The following is an 11297-nucleotide window of genomic DNA, read 5'->3' on the forward strand; positions in this document are numbered from 1 at the left end:
GATCGGTGCATCAGTAATTGTGTCAGGCCAAGCAAGAAGCAGCATCGGATGTGCTGTTGGTTCTGTGGGAAGGTTGGACACAAGAAGGTGGAGTGTTTTGCTCGTGAGAAGAGCAGAAACATGGCCAAGAAGGTGAACAAGACGTTCACTAAGCCCAAGAGGGTTGAAGAGGTGTCCTTAGCCAAGAGTGGCTTACTTGATGAGATCAAGGATGAGACATCAGAAGACAGATGCAGCTCTGTTAGGAGTGATCTTCAGGAAGATCAAGAAGCATCAAGCATGGAGTCGAGACACAGAGTTGTCTGTAACACAAAGGGGAAGGAGATCGAAGTGCATCAGGAAGTGGTGCGAGATGATCTTCAGGGGTGTGATAGTGAAATCACTCCAAGACAATAGCAACGAGTGCAGAGGGCACTCGGTGCGGATGGGAAAGGGCTCATGGTCAAGGAGACGACACATGAAGGAAGCCTCGTCCTCAACAGATGCTGGTCGAAGGGTAGTTCGACAGGTGCGTCAGATCGTGATGCAGTACTTGTTATTCCGCTGCAGCAGGGGCTGTGTCATGACTATACATGAAGAAACAGACGGTGGGTCTGTAAGGCTTGACATCTAAGCATCTGTTTTAGCTTAGTATGCAATCAAGCAGGCGGAGAATGGTGATGTTCTGGTCCTTAGTATGCATATCTCATGGGGGAGAAAAGCATGGTGTGGTGCACATCTCGTGGGGGAGAAAAGCACATTTGGTATGAAAGTTTCCAGGTGAGGAACGTGGTTGCAACGTGGTTGCTGAACCAGAAGAGTGTTGTGCTTGATCGGCACACAAAGGTAAAAGGGGGAGATTGAAGATGTAAGATGTCTGCCCTGAAGTAGTCGCTGACGTAGTTGCTGAAGCAGACGTTGGGTTAAGTGGTGAAGACCATGTGGAGTCAAGATGCTGAGCTGGAGTCGTGTAGACTTGGAGAGCAAGGGAGTATCTTGGAGATATAGAAAGAGAAATAAATTTGAGGAGCAAGTTTATGACTTAAAGAAAGAGGAATAAGTGCATTCCAAGAAAAGGAAAGTTGCACTTATTGTTATGGAAGATGTCCATACATGTTGCCTTGGAGACTAGGGTTTCGGGAACATGGAGAATAACTATAAGATAGCTATGGGGTTGTCTGTATAGAGACAGAGACACAGAGGCTGATCTTATAGAGAGAGAAAAGCTCTTGGAGGTGTTCTTGGGTCGTACTGAAGCAGTGGCTGAAGTACTTGACGGAGAAGAGACATAAGCGGGTAGCTTAGGATCTTTCAGTAGCGTGTGTTAGAGTGTTAACACTGACGTGTAATAGCTGAATAAGCAAGTCTTGTAAAGATTGTTTAAAGGAGATTCTAATAAAAGCTTTGGTGTGCTTGTGTGATTTGTCTCTTTGATTTACCTTCTGCATTACCTATTGTTGTGTCATCTTGCACTTACACAATCCGGATGTCTTCTAAAGAGAAACAAGTAGGGCAGTTGGGGGAGGAGAAGGACTATCTATCAATATAAACGCAACAAGTAGAGGAGAGATGATCAACAGAAGAGAAATGCTCTTGCATTGTATTTGCTGTGTAGAGTCCCCAAGTCGAGTCAGAAAAACAAAATGTTTCCTTTCCTTGTCTTTTTTATTTATACTTTGGTGATGCTTGTCTAATCCTGATGGAATATCAAGAATTTGTGTGGGTATAGAGATGGTATAAGTAAACTTTGGTTCTGAAATTTTTTTGTTGGCCTCTCTACCTTTCGTCTTCACCATTCCTTGTAAATTCCGATCATTCGATAATTGCCCGATTTCACTCGGTAATTATTATGCATTCGCTGATTTTATTGTTTGGCTGGATGCTGCTCTGCTCTGTGATATGAAGACTTATTCTATAGTTCCACGCAGGTCCGGCCCTGGGCTAAAACCCGTAAAGCATGGGCTTTAGGCGCCAAAATTTTTTAATAATTTAGGGGCACCAAATTTCAAATAGTTACTTTGGGCTAGTGGTATGTTAACATTTTTTGTTGTCCTACAGGTTCTGAGTTCGATTGAGCTTCCTTTTTGTATCCCATTAAATCTACCTTTAATAATGATTGCAAGTAAATGAGCTGTAAATAAGTTACGGTTGATTTTAAGAGAATCTTTGTTTATTTTTAGAATATATATAACATCAAACGTAAAGTATAGAGAGTAAATAAAAAAAAAACAAAGTCTATGTTCTCCATTATTTACTATATCTATTAATTCAAAATTGATCATTTTTGAATTATTTATGTTCCCCATTGTTCATTGACGGTTGATGAAATTGATGTATCTTTCAGTTTTTATATAAGTTTTATTTTCTTTATCTTTTGTCCTAATTTTTATTATTTAAGAACTTTTAAAAAGTAAACATGAAAGTATAATTATTTTTTTTCTCTTTGAAATTTTTAACATAACTACTTCGTAAATTTTATAAATTATAATTATTCTTCAAAATACTTTACTATTTGATAAATATTGCAAAGAAAACTGTGAAAAATATTGAAATGTTATTCTTTTAAAAAATAACGGATGATTATAATCATACATTAGTATGTCTAACGTATTACCGATAATATTAATAAACATAAAAGTATTGAAAACACTTTATTATACAAAATTTATGAATAACTTTACAAAAAAAATTAAAAAGAATTATTGATATTTATATACTTTATTTGAAATTTTAATAATGTTGAGAATGCAAATAAAAAATTAGGTGTAACTAAGGGAAACAATTTTTGGATGCGCTTTAGGCGCCAATAGAGTCCGGACCGGCACTGGTTCCACGCTTGCTTGTCTACGTACCAATAACAACTAGGTTTCAAAATTCACAATAAGGATCGAAACTATATCCTCTAGATGACAGAATTCATGTAAAAGAAAAAATAACTTACGTCTTATTAACACGTCTAGTAAAAGAAAGAACAAGGAGCTGAGGGGGTGTCGGTAAGCTAAAAGAAAGAACAAGGAGCTGAGGGGGTGTCGGTAAGCTACAAGGTCGGAGGCTCTCCGTGGACGGGCTTTCGAATCTGAAACCCATGATCCACTCCACATTTTTGTGTTGATGCCCAATCCAATGGTTTTGCGTAAACCCAACATAAACAATGGTTTTGTGATCATAATGCTACGTTAACCAAAACAAGGTGAATAAACTCTCCGATTTTCCAACAAACAAGAACAATTATACTCCGGAGTAATATCGTTCCTCGATTATCGGAGCCAAAGGGATGAGGAGAATTGTCTTCATAATTGCTTTTTTTTTGTAACACAAGAAATTTCATTAGATGGTTTGGTTAAACCGGGTTCACTACAAAGCGTCTGAGAGCTTGTTTAGCCATAGAGTCTTCAAACTTAAGGTTTTCTCGATGGATAAAACGAAACGAAATTGAAACAAAAGAGGTAGATAGAAGGCGAATATCAGAGAGGATTCCATGAGTCTCCGAGAAGCTTGAATCGCCCAATAGCTGCCACCAACTGTAGAGAGTCTGATTCGAAGATCACTGATCCAAGCTGCAGAGCAATTGCATGCTCCATCGCCGAGCGTATTGCTAGTCCCTCCGCCATGCTCCATCTTCATAATTGCTTTACAATCAATTTTATACGAGGTGATTATTCCATGTTCATACATATATATTATAAAATAATCAACTACAATTAATTAATCTGTTATTTGTATTTGTTGATAAATTTTAAACCATTTTATATTCTAAACATATGAAAAGTAAATAGAATAATGTATTTAAATTATCTCAATTAAATATGTGATTTCATGTATAATTATTAAGGTTGGTTCAGTTTTTCTTTTTGATATATTAGTTTGTATTTATTTTCCAATTAGATCACAATTTATGTTGTTTTTAAATAAACTAAAATCAGATATATATATATATATATTTAATTTGATTCATCCAGTAGTTTGTAGATATATTTTATAACATGTGTATAATTAATTATATATTTATAGGAAAAAGTAGAAAAATAAAAACCAAGTGTTAATTTAATTAGAATTCCATCAACCAAAATAATAAGTGATATCTAAAAAGTCATATACATATTTAAATATTTATAAATAACTAAATCACAATAACTGATTAATGTTTTACTTTCATTGGTTTATAAAATTTAAGATGTCTTTACAATTATGTTGTTAACTTAGTTTGACATATTATTTTGTCTTATTTTTTGAACAACACATACTCCCTCTGTTCCTAAATGTAGGATGTTCCAAAAAAATTTGATGTTCCAATATATAAGATGTTTTCAACTTTCTAAGTAACTTTTACTTTATTAAAAACTGCGTAACCAATCATATTTAATAATCTATTTTGTAACTGGTTGAATACAATTATTTTATAGTTTTAATGGTACTTTCTAGACAAAAAAAAATTTCCTTAATATATGTGTTTTTTTCCTAAACATCTTATATTTAGGAACAGAGTGAGTATAATTTTAGGTATAAAAATTGAGAAAAAAATGATTAATTATTTTTTTAAAGGATATTTAGTTGCAACAGTTCCTCTAAATTGAACGAACTATTCTTTTTGTTTTCTAGTAACTATTAAGGCTAAAATGTAAAATTTCGTTCTTTTCATTTAAGTTGGTTGACCGGGCTTGAAAGCACGGGTTTATTCTATAAAATATAATTATAAAAAATATAAATACATGTAGTTTTTCATGTGCTTGATTATTTTACTCTCACAAAATCTGAATCAGAACAGACCAAAAATTACAGGCTCGATTCAAGTCTAGGCTAAATTACCTATCAGGTACAAAATATGACCAACGGGTCTTGTTTCGGGTCTATTTCCTACCCAAGACCCCATCAGATATTTTGAAATACCCAAAATTTCTAGTATATATTAGTTATATTTGAGTATTATAGTATACTTTTGGTATTACAAATACTTTTTATGTTTTGGGTTAGAGTTTGTGGTTATGGTTTCGAGTTTAAGGTAAAATTTCATATTTTCACAAATATAATTTGGGTATTTGGGGAAATGTTTTGGTTGCTAATTGAATATTTTTAGATATTATTTTGGGTATTTCGGGTCTTTTCCGAAGAGATGATGATATTTTAGTATATTGGATTTGTACATATGTATAATTCTTTGGTCCACTTAGTATACGTCCAAAAGATGATTTATAAACTTGGTCCACAAAAATTAGTCGAGTAATAATTAAAAAGCTAAGTTAGTCGAGTACTAATTAAAAGCTGTTATGACTAATTAAATGCATTGAATGTTATATAGTTAGAGAAATATAAGGTATAACCAAAATAATTAGTTAATAAAAGGGTGCAACAAACTTTTATAAGTAGATTTTTGGGAATAATTAAATTTGGGAGGTTGACTAATAATATATTATTCAAAGTAGTTTCAAGTGTTATGATAACATTTATTCAATGCTCATACACAAATTTGATTAACACAAACAAGATATTTGTTATATAAAAAGAGAGGTAGTCAAGAAAATTATTTTTATCTCATTTGTGAGAAATGGAAAGTATTAAAAAAATTACTCAGACTTAAACTGGTTTAAAAATTAAATGAAAACATATAAATAACTATGATTCTTTTAAGATTTACATTATTTAAAAAACAAATATTTTTTCATGTTCAGACATGTTTTAAAATATAATGAATTGAAAACAAATTTCAACAACCAAGCTACATCGATTCAGATTTTTGGCATAAAATCTGTTATTATCCAAATCAAATTTAAGTTGAAAATCAGGATAAATGAATTTCTGTTGGTTACAAAATTCAAAAAGTTAGTTAAAGATAAAAAAAATTTATACTTTAAATAATATGACAGTTACAATTTTGTTTTTTCGGAATATCTATAATTATACATATTATCTTTAGGTAACGATTTTATACTCCTATAAAAAGCTTTGTTTCCTTCATATTTCTTCATTCAAAAACCATTTTTCTAAGTAAATATGGTTTATCTAAGATTTCTTTTATGTTTTCTTTTCGTAAGTAATGTCTATGCCACAATCGTTTCTCATGATGGCCGAGCCATTACCATTGATGGTCACCGCCGAGTTCTCCTTTCTGGTTCGATTCATTATCCTAGAAGCACTCCTGAGGTATTTAATCTACCTTACATCAAACAGTATGTGTGGTCTTAGTCTTTTATGTTTGCTACTAATTATAATCGTTTTTGTTAATATTTTTAGATGTGGCCGGATCTTATCAAAAAAAGTAAAGAAGGAGGTCTTGATGCGATCGAAACATATGTCTTCTGGAATGCGCATGAGCCTACTCGCCGTCAATATGACTTTTCTGGAAAATTAGATCTTATTCGATTCCTGAAAACCATTCAAGATGAAGGATTGTATGGTGTTCTTCGCATAGGACCATATGCATGTGCTGAGTGGAATTACGGGTAATATACTAAAATGGATTTAGCTAGTCTCTTTAAGTTCAATATATACCAGTTTAATACATTTTCATAATAAGTTAGCTTCTTGTATGGTGAGAGTACGGTTTTCCATACAATGTTTTGGTCGATAAATGGTCCAATGAATTGATTTTATTAATCAGTATACCAAAACTTATGTATCGTAAATGTGAGTACTAGTCTTTTAACTATAATATATTTTTAATAGATTATCATAATGAGTTTCCTTCTTGTTTTATGATATTATTGTTTCTCATGTAATTTTTTTTACCTGCAATTTCTTTTAATAATTTTAAACAGAGGATTTCCAGTTTGGCTGCACAACATGCCTGGAATGGTGTTCAGAACTACAAATAAAGCATTTATGGTAGTCTTACTTGATAATCAATATTCTTTTGATCATATATATATATGCGGTGTTAATTTTTTAATTAGATTTTATATGAATGATTTATGTATAGGATGAGATGCAAAACTTCACAACTATGATAGTAGACATGGTCAAGAAAGAAAATTTATTTGCATCACAAGGAGGCCCAATAATTCTTGCTCAGGTAATTGATTTAATCTTTTAAATAGATTATGTGGTGTTTCGTAATGTTATATATAATTCTTAACAATATTTATGTTTTTTTGTTTTATTAATCTTGCAGATAGAAAATGAGTATGGAAATGTAATGGGACCCTATGGAGAATCGGGTAAAGCATACATTAAGTGGTGTGCAAACATGGCTCAGTCTCTTGATGTTGGTGTTCCATGGATAATGTGTCAACAAAATGATGCTCCTCAGCCTATGGTAATAGATCAGTCTAGTTATAATGAATATTTATTTAATATATTCAAAGGTTAACTATCTTAAATCGTTTTTGTTTTTATAGTTAAATACATGTAATGGATTTTATTGTGACAATTTTGTACCAAACAATCCCAACACTCCTAAGATGTGGACTGAGAATTGGACCGGATGGTAAGTTTTATTTTCAGTATGATTATATTTTTATTATTTTGTAAATATTTTATCATAATATATTCATTTTGTCTTCTCTTTGTTTAGGTTTAAGCAATGGGGTGGCAAAAATCCCCATAGAACAACCGAAGATGTTGCATTTTCTGTTGCAAGATTCTTCCAAAGAGGAGGAACTTTTAATAATTATTATATGGTAAATTATAATAATGAAATTTAACTTATTTATTAAAATAAGCTCACAGAAAATCGACATTAACTAGAAAGAATAATTGAAATGTTTTTATTATTGTAGTACCATGGAGGCACCAACTTTGATAGAACTGCAGGTGGTCCATACATCACAACTTCATATGATTATGATGCTCCCCTTGACGAATATGGTAAATTTAAAGTATTTTCATATTTAAAAATATTTTAGAAGTTTCTATTTTTACTAACATGGGAAAATCAATTAGGTAATTTGAATCAACCAAAATACGGGCATTTGAAACAACTTCATGATGTTCTTCACTCTATGGAGAGAACTCTCACATACGGAAACATCTCCACCATTGACTTTGGAAACTCTGCATCGGTAATATTATTGCTATTTATTTTTATCACTATTGTACATGTTATTCTTGAACTAGTTACTTATCATGAAAATATTACATAGGCAACAATTTATAAAACTGAAGAAGGATCAAGCTGCTTTTTTGGAAATGGAAATGAAAAATCAGATGCAACAATTAGTTTCCAAGGAGAATCTTATTTTGTTCCGGCTTGGTCTGTTACCATCTTACCGGATTGCAAAAATGAGGCTTATAACACCGCAAAGGTTTTCTATTTTACATTTTCTTTTGTGGATTAAAATTTTTCATACTAACAACCATTATTCATTTAAAGTTGTAACCAAAATTCATTTTTTGTTGGTTTTATATTTTCAGATTACCACTCAAACTTCAATGATGGTTAAGAAGCCAAATGAAGCTGAGGATACCCCTTCAACTCTTAAATGGTCATGGAGACCAGAGAACATGGACAACTTCCTTTTGAAAGGAAAAGGAGAATCTACACAGACACAACTATTTGATCAGAAAGTAGTAACCAATGACCAAAGTGATTATCTATGGTACATGACTACCGTTAAGTTTAAAAAACGAGATCTATTTTTGGGTAAAAACATGTCTCTTCGCGTCAACAGTACTGCTCATGTCCTTCACGCTTTTGTCAATGGAAAACATATTGGTAAGTATCTCCTATATACGTTTTATAAATCTCAATAACACCAACTTACGAAAAAGTATTTGATTTATATTTTTAGGTAGTCAACACGCTGAGAATGATAAATTTAACTATGTATTTGAGAAAGATGTGAAGTTTAAGTCTGGCCGTAATGTCATTGCTCTTCTTAGCATAACTGTGGGACTTGCGGTAAGTTTTTAGATATTATTTTTTCTTGTATTTTTTAAAGTTAAAACTCTTTTTTAAAAAATAAAATTAAATTAACTGAAAATAAAAAATTTTTAACTTTTTTTTGATAGAACTATGGTGCTTTCTTTGAAAGTAAGCCGGCTGGAATCACTGGACCCATTTTTATTACTGGAAGAAATGGTGATGAAACTATAGTTAAAGACTTGTCTGCTCATAAATGGAGCTATAAAACCGGTTTAATTGGGTTTGAGAGCCAACTCTTTAGAACAGAATCAATGTCTAAATGGTCAGTTGAAAGTGTACCGTTTAACCGAACCATGACATGGTATAAGGTAAAGAGATGTTATTATCTATAAGATAACAAACCAAACACTTGTTGATTTAATATCATATCACATCATTCCATTTTTTCTTTCAGACTACATTCAAGTCTCCCTTGGGAAATGATCCGGTTGTTGTCGATCTTATGGGACTTGGAAAAGGTACAGCTTGGGTCAATGGAAACAACATTGGACGTTATTGGCCGGCATTCATTTCAAGCAAAAATGGTTGTGATGCAAATTGTAATTATAGAGGTGCTTATCATGCTGAAAAATGTCTGACCAATTGTGGTGAACCCACACAAAGATGGTACATTTTCCACATCTTATTAGGTTCTAGAATCAAATATGTTAATGTTGAACCTGAGAATCTTTACTGGGATTTTTTTTTCTTTGTTCTTTTCTTGAACAGGTACCATGTTCCTCGTTCTTTCTTGAATGCAGAAGGAGATAACACACTAGTTTTGTTTGAGGAGATTGGAGGAAACCCATCGCTTGTCAGTTTTCAAACTACTAGAGTGGGAAGTTTATGTGCTAACGTCTACGAGAAAAGTATTATTGAGCTTTCATGCGATAGAAAACCCATTTCTGCCATCAAATTTGCATCCTTTGGTAACCCAGATGGCAATTGTGGATCTTTTGTAAAAGGAACTTGTGAATCAAGTAATAACACGGTTGATATTCTCACACAAGAATGTGTTGGAAAAGAGAAGTGTTCCATTGATGTCTCAACGAAAAGGTTTGGAACACCAGATTGCAGTGGTGCTGTTAGAAGCCTCGCCGTCGAAGCTATCTGCTAAATGTTTTTTTAGATTTATGGTGTTTTCTTTATCATATTTCCAAATTATGCTATATTTTTTTCAAAGATTTAGTTTCTATTTAATATTTATTGGTGGTTGTTTTATTCAATAAAAGTACACATTCTTATATACATTTTACATTGTCATTTTTTTTTTCCTAAACAATCACGGTCATGTCTTCTCCACCATCCTCGCTCTCCCTGAAAAATTAAATAATTTTTCCCTTCAATATTTATTGTTTTCTATTTAATTTATAACATTGGCTAAACTGCGCTAGCTTAGTTGGTAAATAACTAATTTTAGTGTATTAAGATACACAACTTCAAGTCCTATTGTGACATTTTTTTTTAATTAAATAAAATTTTGTGTTTACAACCAATCACACAAAATGATAGAGAAACGAAATATCAAGTATGAAAGCATAACAGTGTTTAATTTATTTTAAGGAAATAATATATAAATACGTGAAGAATAGAAGAGTATATCTTAAGTAGTATATTACACTCTCTATAAATAGTATAGTTTTCACTTGACCAATGTATAGTTTTTAGTTTTTACTGGTTCACGGTATTTTAATACTTTGTGGTCATCTTTGATTTTCAATAATGTAACCATAGTATATTATCATTTGTAAATGCTTAGGTTTGATAATAAGCACAAACCAATTAGTTCATAACAATGATACAACAATAAAACATACAAAATCTTTATTTTCTGTGCAGCCGCATTTCTGTTCTACTTCGTCAAATATAATATAACAATACCAATAACACACTGCAACTGAGTGACATGATGTAAAGCTGATGGAATAATGAAGGAGAAGAATGAGGAGACGGATGAGAATATATGATTTGCAAAAGAGCTGGTTCCGGAGTTGATGGAGGTGGAAAAGAAACCACCACACAAGGTGGAGAAGAAGAAGTGACGATGGGATGAAGAGAAATGGGTGGAGACGTCAGTGGAGAGAAGGTTGTGGTAATGATGAAACAACTAGTGACAATGGTAGTCGCAGTGCTGATTTTACACATGGAATAATAGTAAACACAATATATATTGCATTTCATTTCTATTCTATATGTATACAATTGTAAAGAACATAAAAATGTTCATTTTCTCTGATCGTTTTTACTAACTGACAGTGGCGTGTACGTGACAGAAGCAAAGAAGAAGGTGCATCTCTCCATGTCAAATACAGAGGATGTGGGAGGTGTGAGTCCTGGAATGTGAACAAGAAAAGAGGAATAAAGTTAGGGGTTTGTGCTTTCACGGTGGTGTATATGACTCTGTGAGTTTCTGAGACCAAGGGAAAACTCATGAAGAACTTCCAGCCTCGTTCAGATGAGAAAAGTTCAAAACAATTTCATT

General features: G+C 32.5%; 1 protein-coding gene across 1 annotated transcript; it reads left to right on the top strand.

Moving 5' to 3' along the window:
* Positions 1–424: 424 nt before the first annotated feature.
* On the top strand, positions 425–9932 carry LOC106355483 (beta-galactosidase 15-like). Its single transcript, XM_048735432.1, has 14 exons — positions 425–508; positions 647–759; positions 1166–1247; positions 6893–6985; positions 7085–7228; positions 7311–7399; positions 7487–7592; positions 7692–7779; positions 7855–7973; positions 8326–8626; positions 8703–8812; positions 8923–9144; positions 9231–9442; positions 9545–9932. Exons 1-14 carry the CDS (start codon positions 425–427, stop codon positions 9930–9932), a joined length of 2151 nt encoding a protein of 716 aa, XP_048591389.1.
* Positions 9933–11297: the final 1365 nt, after the last annotated feature.

This window comes from Brassica napus, chromosome A7, assembly GCF_020379485.1.
Source record: "Brassica napus cultivar Da-Ae chromosome A7, Da-Ae, whole genome shotgun sequence".
Taxonomy (NCBI): Eukaryota; Viridiplantae; Streptophyta; class Magnoliopsida; order Brassicales; family Brassicaceae; genus Brassica; species Brassica napus.

Coding starts and splice junctions, on each gene's coding strand:
- LOC106355483 (XM_048735432.1), top strand. CDS start 425: ATGGGAAAGGGCTCATGGTCAAGGAGACGACACATGAAGGAAGCCTCG. Junction 7,780..7,854: donor TGCTCCCCTTGACGAATATG/GTAAATTTAAAG, acceptor AAAATCAATTAG/GTAATTTGAATCAACCAAAA. Junction 7,974..8,325: donor ACTTTGGAAACTCTGCATCG/GTAATATTATTG, acceptor TTATATTTTCAG/ATTACCACTCAAACTTCAAT.